This window comes from Spea bombifrons, chromosome 1 (genome assembly GCF_027358695.1).
Source record: "Spea bombifrons isolate aSpeBom1 chromosome 1, aSpeBom1.2.pri, whole genome shotgun sequence".
Lineage (NCBI taxonomy): Eukaryota > Metazoa > Chordata > Amphibia > Anura > Pelobatidae > Spea > Spea bombifrons.
The window spans coordinates 34,477,317-34,494,539 of NC_071087.1; the positions used below are offsets into that span (position 1 = coordinate 34,477,317).

The 17,223-nt window shown below is 37.7% G+C and overlaps 1 protein-coding gene across 1 annotated transcript in view; it reads left to right on the forward strand.

Moving 5' to 3' along the window:
- The window catches only part of DCHS2 (dachsous cadherin-related 2), a 128,094-nt gene extending 115,463 nt beyond the window's left edge, over positions 1 to 12,631 (forward strand). Inside the window, exons 20-23 of the mRNA XM_053458446.1 lie at positions 1,201 to 1,331; positions 4,198 to 4,484; positions 6,983 to 7,121; positions 9,175 to 12,631. Coding sequence (XP_053314421.1) covers positions 1,201 to 1,331; positions 4,198 to 4,484; positions 6,983 to 7,121; positions 9,175 to 11,783 — 3,166 coding nt within the window. The 3' untranslated portion in view covers positions 11,784 to 12,631. The remainder of the gene's footprint in view (positions 1 to 1,200; positions 1,332 to 4,197; positions 4,485 to 6,982; positions 7,122 to 9,174) is intronic.
- Positions 12,632 to 17,223: the final 4,592 nt, after the last annotated feature.

Below are 17,223 nucleotides of genomic sequence, written 5' to 3' on the forward strand. Positions count from 1 at the left end.
AAAACGGACCCTTTGCAAAATGTGTAACAGTCCATTAGTAACTTTTCCTTAAGTGTTTGTCTAACATTTATTATTTCTTAAAATATGTTTAAAATCCAGAGGTGGCGGTTTAGAAATAACAAGTCATTAATTATAGTGCTCGGGGAAAACACTTAAGAGAATTTTTGTTTCTTCTTGTTGGCCGGTTTCCATATACTTACTGCAGCATAGCTATAAATCACAAGTAAAACTGTAGAACAAAAGCATGTTCCGGGCTTCGAGAATGAGTTAGTATCACTAAGTTTGGTCTTAAATCCTAGTTATTTTACACAACTTTCCAAGTTTTCTCGTTGACCAGGTTCCATGGAAGATCAGTTGTTCCCATTGAGGTTTAAGCTACAGAATTCTGCACCATTAGCAGTAACAGTCCGTCAATCACGACACTGAGCTATTTTTGGAAGAGAGATATATAAGCGTTATTTTTCACTACGCTCCATGCAGATTGCTTTTAAGTCTCTCTTTGTAACTGAAACCGGACTATTTGTGAAGGTAGTCCATAGGGACAGGGGGAAGACTGGGGCTGATAAAATCTGGCAAAGACCTTCTTTATTGTCATACCCAGTGGTGGGTGAATGCTTGCTCAGATTTGACCTCTAACTTCCAGCTGTGGGAAACTGTCAGGTATTAATATTGTTTTCCGAGAAAATCATATGTATCCCTTGGTGATACGGTGGAAGAGAAATTTGGGATTGCAATCCCAATAATTTTCCAAATAAAGGCATTGGCAAATAATATTAAACAAATCATCACAATTTGAACATATGTTTTGAAATACTTTTTTTAATATTTGCAGCACATAAGATAAATTCACTTTTCTGATGAAATATTGCATAAACAGTGTTTTTGTCCTGCAATCTTGAGGAAAAAATAAATATCGATTTAGCACTGAAATTGGATGTTAGTTTAATGATATGGATGTTTGTGAGGATTTTTACATTACTAAAATATTTCAGATCACCCCAATCTACCCTTTTACTCCTAAATGAAAACTTGCTGAGTTTGAACAATAGTTCTACCCTTTATTTTTATTACCTTAAAAATGGTGAAAAGAAAATGTGTTACAATCCAATTGTATGTGTCTGAAAGTCATAGAGTGACGTATACCAAATTACCGGTTATGGAATCCATGTTTTGTTTATATGCATTTATTTCTCTTATTAGGCTAGTTCTTCAGGCAACTGATCGAGGTTCTCCTAGCCTTTCGGCAACATGTGAAGTATTAGTGCTGGTTGTGGATATCAATGATAATGCACCTACTATCCCACCGCTGGAAACGGTGTTCATTGCTGAAAGTAAGTTACCATTGTCAAGATGGCATACTGTAATAAGGCAACAAAGAATTAAAGCTCGACTTTAACTCCTCAATTTTGTGTGGACACATACCGTATCTACCAAAGGAGTTCACAAAAATGAGCAAAGCAATGTACCGTGCATAGAGCAGTCTGTGTAACTCTTCCACAGATGACCAATTTGCTGGATATCTTCATGTCCCTACGTTTGCCTGCTAATTGACTACATAGGGCAGTTTGCGTAATTCTTCCAAAATGCATTAACAGGCTGTAAATGTTAATGGCCCTTGGTTTCAGGGACCCAACTCTCTGCTGCACATTTGCTAATCTTCTTACTTACCCGTTCACTTCTTTCCTTTAGCTTTCTTCTGTCTCACACTTTCTGCAAGTGCTGTGACTTCTGCTAGTCACGTCGGTTTATTCATTAATCTGTGCATTGACCAGAAGCTAAACAGAAGGATAATTCAAGGCAAACTTGTAGGTTGTTCAAATACTTAGCAAATTCAAGAGCACAACAAGCTCCTTGAGTTGCTATGAATTTCCCAAGAATTGTACAAATATGAGATATTCTCTAGATTTTGAGAAATGATTGACCCTGGCAAGTTTCTCTTTTGAGAAGTATCAAAGTAGCCTTCCAAACACCTTAGTTAACAGCCGGATTTGAAAATTATTCTTGGGATATTTAAAGGCCAAAGTTAAGTATTGTTAAGTATAAATCTAAGAGCACACATATGAGTCAAGTCTCTCCAGTAAGAAGCTTTTGTCAAAATGATATGTCATTTTTGGTTCCCATTTTTAGGTGCATATAGGTGATAAAATTACATAGGAAGATTTTTCTGATATGCTCAATTACTCTTTGAAAAAATATATTGCAATATACTTATACAATTACAGTTTCTGAAAGATACAATAGAATTTTCTCTCCTAACGTTCTCCTGTCTATTACTCATATGATGAAAGGAAGCTATGTTAGTTTTGCAATTTGGGGAAAGTACACAACTTATACGCGGTTTTGATAAATACAATTTAATGATGCTATAAACCAGGGCTCGACAAATCCTAGGTTTTGTCAGCCTCTTACATCCAGAAAAAATTGTGGATGTAAGAGGCTGAGTCACCACACGGGGGCGCTGCTGCTGCTGTCTGCCCAGGAGTCTGGGCAGACAGCACAGCCACTCCGAGCCCGCCCCCGAGCCTGAGATCACTCCCACGGAGTGAGCCTGTAGGCTGAAAACGCGGTTGCTGCAAAACCAGCAATCACGTTTTCAGCTGCCACAGGCAGCTTCAGGGGAGGGGGTTGTGTGTTGATTGGGTCCCCACACAAGTGTGGGGACCTGACACAACACCCCCAGCTGCCTGATCGCTCCATGAGAGCGACAGTGCAGCGTTAACCCCTTCAATGCCGCGATCGCGGCATTTAGGGGTTAATTCCCGTTTTGTACGGGGCTCTGCTGCTGGTGGTCTGCCTAGTTCCAGGCAGACCAGCAACAGCAAAAACGAGCCCCCACAAGCCCTGTGATGACTCCTGTAGGCATGGAAGCCTACAGCAGTCATCAGAGACCCCCCCCCTGCAATGGCTGGTCTATAGACCAGCAATTTGAGTGCCAACTGCCAGAGGCAGCTTCAGGGACAGGGGAGAGGGTTCTTTGGTCTCCCCGTGAGTGTGGACACCAGCCCCAACACCCCCCTGCTGCCTGATCGCTCCCTGAGAGCGACAGTGCAGCGTTAACCCCTTCAATGCCACAATTGTGTATGATACATTCGTGGCATTGCAGGGGTTAACACTTGTCCCCACAAGCTTGTGGGGACTAAATATCAGTCAATGCTGTGCTCCAATGGAACATCAGCATTGAAAGGGTTAACAAAAAAATAATTTTTTAAAAAAAACAGCACTGACCTGAAAGTCCAGGGTGCTTCCAGGTCAAATGCTGTGAGTTTAGTAAGTGGGCTGATGATGATCAGATCACTCCTGACCAACTGTTAGTTTAAAAAAATCCTGGCTCCTAACTTTTTTACCTGGCGCCTAGATTCACAACAAATTTGTCAAGCCCTGCTATAAACTGTTGGTGATGACAAGTGTGTTTTTACAATGTAATAAATGGACATGAGAAGCAAGGATGCAAAATGTCTACCGGACCAGGAACTTTGCTTATACTCATAAAGCTGTGTAACTAAAAGGATGCAAAACTTTGTTTCAGTAAAGACCAAAGGAAAATCTGATCTTAAGATTCACACATACACAAACCTGCTCTAACTCACTTTCCCACACACTCAACCATATATTGCCTGGCACCTGACTTTCCTTCTGATCAAATGTGATGTCACATGAAGCACTACCACTGCAGTGCCATGTAACATGTTATGTTACCCTGCTGAGCATCTGTCCATATCCAGAGTGAGCTGACCCAATGTTAAGAGTCATATTGGGCTAGCCCTGTTTAAAGAATTTAGACCACTTGCCCCAGGATCAACCTATGGTTCTTTCCACAAATGTTTTTGTTTTTATATGAATGCCAAAACGCAAGTAACTATCAGAATAATTGTAGTTTCTTGAAGACTATTGCAGTTTATTTGAACAAGTAGGTTATGGCAAATGGAGGCTCCACAAAAGGATTTGGGATATTGGTGTTTATTAGAAATCCAGGGATGAACAATTTTGAATGGGTGGGAATTAAACAAGTTACGTGATACTTGTGTAAAGCATTGTGTAAAACATTGTTTTCAATAACCATCCAACAGATACACTCTCCACCCAGGCACAGAATAATAATATGGTTAGTTATAAACTTTTTAATTGTTAAATGTCCAGGAAAACTCTAATAAGTTGACTTACCATTGTTAACATCTTATCATCTGCTTAACTTCCTAGATTCTGCACCTGGTTTCACTGTGACACATATAGCAGCCAATGACGTGGATCTGACACCTCTGTTATTGTACAGCTTCACAGAGGATGGAAATCCTGGGAAGCAATTTGCCATTGACAGATGTAATGGAATCGTGACTCTAATTGCTCCATTGGATTATGAGGAAACATCTCAATATAATCTGAGAATTCAGGCATCTGATACAGTACACCAGACAGAGGCTGAACTCACAATCAAGGTTATAGATGTAAATGACAATCCACCAGTATTTACTCAAGAATCCTACAAGGTAAACACATCTACACATAACAGCTGACAATAATGCTCACAGAAATCTAAGAAAATCCCTTTTGGCCTAAATGTAAAGTGCTCCTTTACAAGATGGAAAACCATAGTGAGTACTTGGCACCAAATTAGACTTTTTTTTAGAAATGTCTCATCAACTCTCAGTGTGTCATTTAAATCCAATGTATAAAATTGTTTAAATTTCACATTGGGAAGAATATGATTATTTGGCCAGCTCTGGCATATGATTTATGTGATTGTCATGTACTGCTGTGTGTACAGTAAAGTCAACATGATGAATTAACACAATAGACATATATTTAAATCTGATTGTCACCCTAATTTTATATTGCTTGCTTGGGTTATGAGTGTATCATGAATTAAAATACAGAACAGTGCATTATTTTGCATTCAAAAAACTAATTTTGAATTAATTTAACTCCAGATCCAAGTTTCAATCTAAATGTTTTGACCAACAGTGCTCTTTGTTTAATTGTGTGTTATTTTAGCTTCGGACTGGTTGTCTTATGCCTGGGCTACACGTCCAAATTTGCTGATTCATATGGACCTCATACTTTGACTAATGGGTCATGTGAGATCATTCTTACCACAGTATTTAAATAATCTTCTGATGGATTAATTGAACACAGAACTCCCCCAGAGCAATGAAATATTTTAACAAGACATCATTTTTACCCGTGGAAAGAATATAATATTTATTTTTAGATGACCCACTCATTTTGTGACAAATTCTGCACTGTACCCTTTTTTGTTGGGTTTAGATTAGACTTGTGCATTCGTATTTGGGCAAACATGAAAACAAACACGAAGGGTACATTTTCGTTGTTTAGCCCGAATACCAAGCATACGAACATGGCGGCGGCAAAATGTTTACAAAGACGAAGACACACAACACGAAGAATGTTCATGTTCGTCTTTGTTTACTAATCTCCCTGGTCCCTTCCCCATCTAGCCTACCTTATCTACGCAGCATCGCAGGGGTTAATGAGAGTGGAAATCCGTGGGTTCAGGAGTTAAAGGGCCGTACAAACAACTCTATTGGTCGCCTGCAGGGGCCTCCATCAACCAATAAAGTCGTTCTTATGTACAGGTGCACTTCATTGGTTGATGGCAGAGGAGGCCCCTGCCGGCGACCAATAGAGTTGCTCGTACGGACATTTAAAATCCTGGCACCAAAGCTGCTGCGTAGTGCGATCCGCGTTAATCCCTTCTACAAAAAACGGCAAGAAGCAAAGATAAAAAATGAACACGAAGAATGTACACAAATATTCGCCCAAACCGAACACAAGAACGGGCGAATATCTGTGGAATATGAAGATTTTTCCCCCCACGAAGACGAACACGAAGAGTTGGTCAGCGCCCAAGTCTAGTTTAGATCTTGCTACTTTTATATAAACTAATTATAAACTCATATTAGTCTTCAATTTATAGTGCAACAGAAGATTCTGTCCAAACCCAAAGCAGAAAGGCAAGCTTACATATTGCATTGCTGGTTAACAACCTGTCCAACCTGTTCGTTTCTGTTTTGAACAAAGAAAAAGATCAGATGTGTTTGAATTAAATGTTTCAAAATATAGTCTGTGTCCGATACATACTATTTACCAAACTTTGTCAATTTTTAGTGCTATTAGTGCTATTAGTTGTAAGAACTTTACAAAAGCTATACTTTTACAAAGGATTCGGCTGAAAAAAGTGGCTACAATCCAACTAGACAGCAACTGCTCCTTAATCCAGTCCTCCATCGCTAGTCCCCTAATATTTTATGGTGGTGTCTCCTACAGAATTGAACCAATATCAGGCTAAATTAGAATTTTAATCTCATTAAATGTACCAAGTTAAACTGTATAAACGCTTAGATTTTTTTGCATTTGCCAGTGTCTTATTTCTAAAGCTATGTGAGGATATTCCCAGAAAGTAATATATATACAATAATTTCATTTTTATTTTTTGTGCATACAGTTATTTTTTTTACAATTCCATTCAGCTCATTTACATATATCAAATATAATGTACATTACAGGACTTTTAAGGCAACATGAAAAAATCAGTACTGAGTCAGTCAAAATATATCTGTGCTTTTAGAACACTCAGTGTATTTACAATGGCTTGTCATCTGCTGATCTAGGAAGCCAATATAGACAGGGATAGTGTGTGAAGTCTTGTTTCTATTAGTATAACGTTACATAGAGGGACATAAGCGTGCTTTAAATAATGTAAGATTCAACGACAAATCTTCACTTGAAAGGTTTAATGAAATTCAAAGTATCCTGAAACTTGGAACAGCTTCAACTGCCTATTTCCTACCATGTATATATTTGCATTGAAGGAATGGTACGGTTTTCATTTATTTTTCAAGTAGGATGTATATTTTGTTTAATCACAGTAAGTCCAAACCGTAATGGATTTGAAATGCAAGTATGCAGAAACCACATTTGGCGTTTATTTGACATTAAATTTTCTCTTTTTTTGTTTTTCTGTAAGGTCACCGTACCTGAATTGACAGCACCAGGAACATACCTTATATCAGTATCTGCTACTGACAGAGACACAGAAGAAGAGGGCTCCATTACCTACAGAATCATTTCGCCATTAAGTGGCTTTATAATAAATCCAATCAGTGGTGAGTCTATTATGCTATTAAATCAATTACAGTGCCCTCCACAAATATTGACAAATATGAGCAAAGAAGGCTGTGAAAATTGTTTAACCCTTAGATCTTTTCATCAAACAATACACAAAATACTCAGGATGCATGGTTATCAAAGCATTGCAAATGCAATACAGGTTTATCCCAAAAAATTAAAATGTGTACCACCTGTATTGGTACCCTATGGATTCATATGAGAAAAATACAGTTGAAGCATATTCCCAGTGATATTTAATTTTTTTAGTACACCTGGGTCACTAGGAACATAGTATAAATATTAGGTAACCCATAAGCCAAATTCCCTTAGTCGTTTGTAACAATGAGTAACCAATGAATATAGCTGCGGTGTGTGGCAAAAGGTTGTTGAGATTTACAAAATTGGAAGTGGCTACTGGTAAGAAAATAGCTAAAGGATTGAAAATACCCATTTCCACCATCAGGGCCATAACTAAGAATTTCCAGTCAACAGGAAATGTTATGAATAAAGCTGGAAGGGGACATGTGGCTATATTGTCTCAACATACTTAAAGAGGATGGTTCGGATGGCCAAAAAATCTCCAAGGATCACAGCTGTGCACAAGTTAGTTGCGTCATGGGGTCAAAAAGTCTTCAAAAACTATAATCCAACTTTACCTATATTACCACAAAGGTTTTAGGAAAAAAAAAACTCTACTCTTTTATTCGAAAACAAACTCAACCATCTTTAATATGCCAGACACTACTGCAACTTCAAATAGAATCGGGTGCTATGGTCAGAAGAAACCAAAACATGTGGCTTTGGAGCACACAGAGAGGTAGCCATATGCAAAAGTATCTCATGCCCATGTTTAAATATGGTGGCTTTCTAATGTTTTAGGGCTGTTTTTCTGCCAGGACCTGGGCATTTTGTTAGGATACATGGCATCCTGGACTCAACTATCAATAGATATTAAATGGACACCTGACTGTCTCTGCCAGAAAGCTTTAAATGGGCCAGTATAATGATCCAAAACATACACCATATCAACACAAAAATTATTTCATCATTATGAAATCAAGCTCTTACCGTGGCCATCTCAGTCCCCTGACTTGAACCCCATAGAAAACCTGTATGGGGGGGGGTTGAATAGTTGAGTCCACCAGCATCAAAATTTGAAGTATCTGGAGCGATTCTGTAGGGAGGAATGGTCTCACATCCCTTGCCATGTATTCTTCAAGCTCATCAGGCATTACAGGAGAAGACTCAAGGCTGTTATCTTGGCAAAGGGAGATGGCACAAAGTATTGACTAAAAGAGTACCAATAGCTGTGGCAGACATATATTTAACAATTTTTTTATTATAATTAACCTGTGTTGTGTTTGCAGTTATTTGATATCCATGAGAGTATTTTTGTGTATTGTTTGAAGAAAAGTTTAAAAGGTTAAACAATAAAGACAATTTTTTCACAGCCTTCTATGCTCATATTTACCAAGGGCACCAATATTTGTGGAGGGCGCTGTATCTGTGCTCAGTGCTTTATTTTGAGAAAAAGTTGTGAGTGTTTATTTTGCATGTATGGGAATGTTCTAGGGCCAGTCCCAGAGTTCTCCCTTCATGCTCCTCATTGAAGGAGACATAACCAGGTCCAGTGTATGGGGTTAGCCATGTGGAAGGCTGAAACTAGCCCTCAATAGACAGTGTCATCTGCTGTCATTCCCAGAGTCACTGGTGCACACCCATCTGTATGCACAAGAACATGAATATAACTGAATGGCAGTGTTCCCCTGTGTAACCCACTATTAGCCCCTTACTGAGAGGAGTTTAGTGTCCCAGAAAAGCATCTACTGTACAGTACCTTCAGTCAACAGCAAACAATGTAGTCCCCAGAACTGTATTGCCCTCACTATAAAAAATATACTCCTATGTTGAATCTGAATCTTTTCAGGAGAGTTGCATCCAGATTTGTTTCATGAATCATTAAAGCAAAACTGATTTACTGTATAGTATAATCTACAGTAATTTTCAATGTCAATGTAAGAAAGTATATCTTTTTAAAAATTTCTCTAGGTTCTGTGCGTACTAGTATGCCGGTGGAAATGAAAAACAAGAGAACAGTGCTTCATGTCTTTATAGAAGCTGAAGATAATGGAAATCCCTCTTTGGCTTCCACTGTCGTTCTTGAAATACTGATCCATGACATAAACAACTATGCTCCAAGATTTTCTGAGGAAATTTACAGGATTAGTGTGAGTGAGGACACATCACTTGGAGATACAGTGCTCACTTTCACAGCTACAGATCTGGACTGGACGCATGAAAATGCTAACATTGACTATTCTCTTGTCAGTGGCAATACACACAACCTGTTTTATGTGGAAAGCAGTGGAGTTTATTCCCAGTCTCCTTTCACAGTTGTTGGGAAACTTATTATAAATGGTATTCTAGACTATGAATCAGCACCCGCTCACAAGCTAGTCTTAGAAGCCACGGATCAAGGCTTTCCTTCATTAAACTCCAGCGTCACCATATTTATATCCATCATTGATTCCAATGATAATTCGCCAGTATTTGAAAACACTGAGTACCATGTCAGTGTTAAAGAGCACCATCCGGTGAATAGTGGTGTTGCCACTGTTTCGGCAACAGATTTCGACACAGGCAATAATGGACAAATTACATATAGCATTGTGTCTGGAAATGATGGGGGGTTCTTTACAATTGACGAGGAAAATGGTGTAGTTATTTTAGTGCAGAATCTGGATTATGAAGAAACCAGGACATTTATTTTAACTTTACAAGCTACTAATGGATGGGGCAGCCAAAGAAATGTGGCTTTTTCAGTACTGACTATAACCATTTTGGATGACAATGACTTTTCTCCGAAGTTCATTTTCAACAGCCTAAGCTGCAGCTTATATGAAAATGTTCCCTCCTTTACACCTGTATGTTCAGTTAATGCAATAGACTTGGATTCTGGGCCCTTTGGGGTCCTGAGTTACTCCATACAGTCTTCATGCCTAAATGACCCAAAAAATCAAGATATCTTTTTCATAGACTCATTAACTGGTGATATTTATACAAAACACAAAGTGGATTATGAAACACAGAACAGATATTGCCTTGTTATTCAGGTAAAAGATAAAAGTGAAGCCACTGCCTGTGTTTTAGTTTACATTGACATTGAGGGAGAGGATGAATTTCAACCTGTTTTCTACCAGAATGACTATTCATTTGACTTACCAAAAGAAAATAAACCGGGACAAGAAATAGGCAAAGTAGAAGCTTCAGACATTGACGGTGGTCTTGACGGAGTAATATGGTATTTCCTTGAAAAGCCCTCACAGTTTTTTTCTATTAATGCAACCAGTGGAATCATATACTTAACAAGGAGTGTACACAAGAAGAGAAGTAACACAAAGAAAAATGATGAAATTCTAGAGTTATATGTTAAAGCTCAAAGTCCAAAATTTTATTCCAAGGCATCGACCTGTACCGTGCGAGTTAACATTTCCTCAGCTCTCGAAGGTTACCCTGGCATGTCAGCGAACATACTTTCCATTAGTTTCAGCATTTCCTTTGTGGTTTTCTTGCTTTTGGCTATAAGCCTTATTGGAATTATTCTAAGATATAAACGAAAAGATGCTGTAAATGCTTGTGGGATGAAAGAAATCGCCATTCCTCCACTTCCTAATTCCAGTGTCAAAGACAGTATCTCAGATGATTGTCCAAAATATGAAAATATTAAAAGCATTGTTGCTCCAGATACCTCTGAGTGGTTGGGGTTAGTTGGCATCAGAGAAAAGAAAGATACAGGAAACAAATGTAGGAATTCAGACTCAAGTGGTCATGGTTCAACAGAAGGGGAAACTGCCGAAGATGAAGAAATCAAAATGATCAATGAATATCCTCTTAGAAAAGAAACGGGCTCAGTGTTAAGTGAAAGAGCTTCTCGAGTTCCAGACTCGGGTATTCCAAGAGAATCAGATTTGCTCTCATGTGAATCCAGTGAAACAGATATAGTGATTGGGGCAGAAAGCACAGAGAACATAGTCATCCTCAAAGAGGAAGATGGCACAGTTGATCATGAGAGACATTTTATTTGTGAAAAAGAATTATCACCTTCACATCACAAAACTGAAAAAAACGAGTCAGATAAAAACTCACCCCCAGATGCCAAACAGGAATATATATTTGTCCCTGCTTCATATGACTCCAGATATGGATCCCTTGCATCTTTGGTAGCTTCTGATGAGGACCTAAGAGGAAGCTATAACTGGGATTATCTCCTTAGCTGGGAGCCGAGATTTCAGACTCTTTCTTCTGTCTTCTGTGACATTGGAAGGCTGAAAGATGAAAAAATGCACAAGCATGGCTTGCCCAAACACAAAAAACCTTTCATCTTTCCACCGCCACTCATTACATCAGTAGCACAGCCTGGCATCAGGGCAGTTCCACCGCGAATGCCAACTATAATGTCTGGGCAGCCATTTATGAAATACCCCCGCTCACCTTTCTTCACTAATCTTGCATGCCAGCCTTCTTTTTCCCCTTCTCTTTCCATGCTAACAGTAAACACTCCATCAACCTCACCTGTGCATCCAAACGCAAGCCTTTCAGGAACATCTGTGCCTACACTGTCTGAAGAACTTTTAATGCAACAAGAATTTCAAGTCTGAAGTAGTATGCCAAGCAATGTTAAAGAACAGAACTTGAGAGTGCCATATAAGGCACACATAAACTGATCCATTTGAATTTACAAAATTTTTAATATTTCTATAACCTAAACGGATTGGTATATAGGAATTCTTAGCCAATCAAAAAATGATGTGGTCAGTAATTGTATTTTATAAATCAGGAAGGCTTTCTGCATTGAATGTAAGCAACTCATTCTTTACTATTGATAACTCAATCAATGGCTTTTGAAATGCATGCACCCTGCTCATTAAAAGAAAGCATTGGTGCAAGTGTTGAACTCAGCCTTACCGGCCAGTAATGACCAGCATTTATTTATGTTACATTACACGGTGATATTGATGTATTTATAATGACTACATGGACACAATATTATATTGTATATAGTCTTTGCAAAATATACCTAAATTAAATTCACATACACTGAGTAAATATTCTAAAGCTCTGCATTCATGGCAAACGCCTTCAGAAATTAAGCCAGTGTAAACAAAGGATTATACCACAGTTAAATACAATATATAGTAGTGGCGCCACCAAAGATCACAGCTGGAACCATTGTATGTATGTATGACACATGACAACTGATTTAATTAACGTCAGAACTAAAATAAAATTACAGCTTATTACTGGACCTCCAGGACAAGGTTTGTTCTTTGGCCGGGAGGGGGGTGCAGTTTGTCATCTGGCTCTGTCCGTTTATTATGCCAGTGCTGCCCACTCTGCAGCCCATTCAACTCTATTGGAGGCTTTTACTTCTATAAGCCCCTTCTGCCTCCAAATTCCAAGTATGATTACTGCTTACCATATATATTCGTTTTTGCCATACTACCTATACACTGGGGTGATTAGAGAGATTTCTCTCCTCTGTAAGAGGAGTGCCAAAAAGGTCAAGATATAAAGATATTTGCTCTTGGGCAGAAGATGTAAAAAATAAATAAAAGCGATTTCCATCAGTAATGTTATGCCTGTGGCCTGGGCAGCATCAGTATACTCATGTACTGTATATTTACACATTTGCCTTTATACTATATGCACAAATGTGTTTGATGCTTCATTTTAGTTAGGCTAGTTCCACTTCTTTCCCAAGTATTCCAGGGGAAGTGCCTCTGGTTTTGGAACTAAACTGTAGACCCAGCTACACTCGCTTTGTTGTACCCAATATCCACCAATATCCTGACACTATAAGCAACATACAGCAATTAGGAGTGCTTTTTATCTTCAAAATCAGTAGTATAGTACAAGATAGAATAGACCTCAAAATGAACATGAACTCATAAAATGTATCTCATTTCTCCTGCGTGGTTGGCTTTTACGGCTGCTAAGGGCTGCAGGCCTGCACTGGCCATAAGGCAAATTGGGCAAATGCCTGATGGGCCAGCGCCCGATGGCATGTACTTTATTTACAGTTCGCATGGCATATCCTATCTTTTATCATGCAGACACCAGCTGAATGCACACAGCGGCAAGCTGTAAAAGTGCATGAGCGTATATCCGACAGGCAGCTGCGGGTACATAATTTTATCAGATGCTGGTCTTAAAGTGCCAGCAGGTTAAATCGTTTTCAAAGCAATTACTAATGATAGATCATCCCGCCGACTGCATTGAGAACACACAGGATAAATAACAATTATTTTGTCCCAGATTCATTCACTGTTAAAATGTATCACTTGTTTCTCCCTTTTTTCTCTAATGCAGTTTTATGACTTTTGAGGTCCCAAAAGCTTACGCAACTTTAGTTATTTTTAATACAAATTATGAACGATGGCTCCATTTGTCTTGGGCTAATACAGTTGTACTTTTTTTGTTCTATTCAATTACTTGTTAAACATATCACTCAAGCAATTGCGATCTTTGAGATGTATTTTATTTGGTGCCTAATTGAATATCAATAGATTTGTATTATAGTCATATCCCTTCATATATTTGTATTTTATGATGTTTGGGATGGGATTCCAAAAAGGCTACAAATGTAACTTGTTTACAGAAAAGTATATTTTATACCTGCAGTGCATTCAGAAAACTATAAATTTTTCTCTAAAATATGTTGGAAAACTTTATGAATGAGCCATTTCCTAAAAACATGTTTCCAAAGCAACTTTGATTTTAAGCCAAAATAAAGAATTTGTGTATAACTTTTATATTAATAATGTGTACAATTGGTCAAGAAAATATATATTAATTACATCTTGGAGGAATGTGATTTTATTTATCTGGAATGTTTTGGTGGGTGAGTAAGTATAAATCCATAATAAAAAAATAATTTTGGGAAAAATAACGATTCTGGTTCTCTCCAAAACAATGTTAAACAGGTTACTGTTATACTAGACTATAGGACTATAACTCTTCTACTCCAGAAAGAAAGGCTTAGTCCACACAGGTAAGGAACCTCACAAGCACCAGGCGTAATCCCTCATAGGAACAATAGGTTATTGTTAATATTAAGACTTTAATATGGAATCCTTGTTTCACACCCTTCTTAAGTCATGTAGTATATTTGAATGGATTAGTAATATTGCCAGTTATGGAAGTAATTGTTAAGAACTCTAAACTATAAATCTTGATTACAGCAAATGGCATTGACACCTCATTGTACCCAGGATTGATTGTGACTTCTTTTTGGGTATATCCTATTAACTCATGGGGCTTGATTAAACACACTCTCCCAGAAAAAGACAAACCAATACTTTGGTTATGTGAGTGTCAAGTAATTTCCATATAAATATAAAATGCCTATAAGAAATGCAGTTAATTGGTACTCCAAAAAATGAACCACTGAATACACTAATATGATGCGTTAAGATTCAGCCGTTATGTCATTATCAAGAAACCAAAGTTATTTCCATGAAACATAGAAGTTAAAGACATATAAGATCAATTTAACCCATACAATCTGCTTGTTTTTCCTTTTATGAAGATTATCCAGTCCTTGATCATATTTGTCAGGTTAGTGATACTCCAGTCCTATCCCATACAAACCCCATCAGTAAAGTAAATCATCGAATAGTTTCTACTAAGTTACCTTTCTGTGTGGTACTTATAAATCTCTAATCTTGTTCATTATGAGACCTTATTTACTTTTTGTTATTACTGTTTTCATCTCTATTTTCCCGCCAAAAAAAAGCATAAATGTGCTTAGATCTAACAATCTTGGTTTTGCATTTTGCAACAACACTTTTGAAAAAAAGATCCTGAAAAAAGGATATTGGCAGGAGAAAGTGCATATTTTAGAAAGACAAGTGGGAATCTTTTATGTTGTGTGTAATATTCCTTTAATGTTCAGTCTAGCCAAATAAGACAAATGTATTAAATGTTAAACCTTAGCTATTATTTATAACGCTCTATGAAAGTTAAATAAAAACCCTGATGATTTATAATTGTTATTACAAGCATTTTTTCACATGGATCCTGCTGAATTGGAGGCATATTTTGCGACGTCTGCCTATTTATATATTAACAATTATGTGTCATGGTATGTGCATTCCTCTGTGGTCTTTCCGGACAGCGTTCACTTCACATACTATAAAGGAATAATTTAAGGATCTCACTTTTTTTGGCATGCTGGGGTATGAATCCTGCTAGTCATTATGAAACTAGGGGAAGGGCACTTAGCATTGGCAGGAGATTAACTGTGTTTTCTTTGGTCTAAACTGGTTTTCCACCATGTGATTAAACCCATCTGTTTCAATATTTTCAGTTATTTGTGATAGGTATGTCTTAATAAAGAAATTAAGTGCGTCCACATACTGCACTGCGGTTAGTCTATGGTCACTCTGGTTAAATCACGAGCATGTCTTTCCAAGCTTGCTAATTTTCCAATTAAACTTAAGTTACTGTTCAGAGTGACCAACAGCTGAGTTTTCAAGGCTTTTTGTCTGCAAACATTATAAAAGCTGTGTGGGCCACTGCATCACCATCATTTCGCCACAAAGGCAAAGTCAGCACATCGAGGCTGTTCCTTTCAATGGATAAAACAGAACAAATTCTGGGGATACAGCTTTAAAAATACTCTGTAAAAAGAATATTCTTTTTACAGAGTATTTTTAAAGCTGTATCCCCAGAATTTGTTCTGTTTTATCCATATACCTGTTATAAGGGGCTTTTTGAAGGAAGAGTCCTTGGGGAAGCTACCACATATGTGTTCCGAGGAATAAATAGAGGGTTAAAAAGCTAAGTACCCTGTTTTTATATTTTTTCATTCTTGTAGAACACAGTTACAACTGTATTGTTCCTTTCAATGCCATTTCATATGCTGTAGATTTATGAATCATAGTACTTTTCATACCAAAAGCAACACTGTGCAGATTTACCGATAAAGTATCAATTGAACTAGTATTTGGAAAATGCTAGAGTAGCCATAGTCTATCAATAATAATTACAATTTTAATTAAAACACAAATTTGTAAAGAGGAGCATAATGCAAGTGGTTGATCAAACAAAAAACTATGTTCACCTTTATAGTTGGCATTTTTAAGCTAGTACCTTGTTATCCAATAATATCCAATAATATATTTAAGCTATACAATTCAATGTATTTACCTGCATTCAGCTATGGTGTACCTATACATTCAGATTAAATACATCTGGATTACCAGGGATTTCTATACACAATGCATCTTGAGTATTTACCCATTATTAGAACAAGAAAATAACTGTATCTGGTCATTTCCTCATTGAATATAATTAACTAATATTTTATTAAGTGGGTGGCCAACAAGCATGCCAATTATTATTACAGGGTTAACTTTTTTCGCATGAGACGTAAGCACATAGGAGCTATTCCCTCCAGTAGCCTGATGAGTAGATCAGTTAACTAAGGTTTGAGTTATCAGTTGAGTTACAGAGAAAAATAGAAACAAGAAGCCCTGGACTAAACTGAAAATGCTAGTCGTCTGTTGTCAAGTTGAGTTAATGGTCTTGAGTTAGAAATTGTGAGTATGTCGATACAAATAGAGGGTCCCTTGAACACCCTAATAACAAAGAAAGGTGATGATGATTTCCCCCTTTTTGCTCACCCCATATACAGAGTGGATGATCATTATAAAATAAGCCTGGGAGTAAAGTTCCCATTTGTGGGTTTAATGTATGAAAGTATACCCTGTGGGAGACACGAACCCCAAGCTGGGGGTTAGCATAAGCTATCTACCCCCCTGCCCCTCAACACTTACCCGCTGTAGTGGGTTAAAAAGGCTTACTCCATCAAGTGCATTTTCCCTTTCCTATATCCCTGCTCTGTTGGTGGAGGGGAAGTGTAAAAATATATAAAAGAGCATTTAAAAAACCCTCATCCTCACCATTAAGTTCCCCAGGTAGGAAGGTGAGGTCCATCTAAGTGCCAAAAGGGTGGTCGGCACTTAATGGGAGAAATAGTATCCTCATTTATGGGCAAGGGAAAAGTGCTTGGACTTAAATACCCCTACTTGGGGA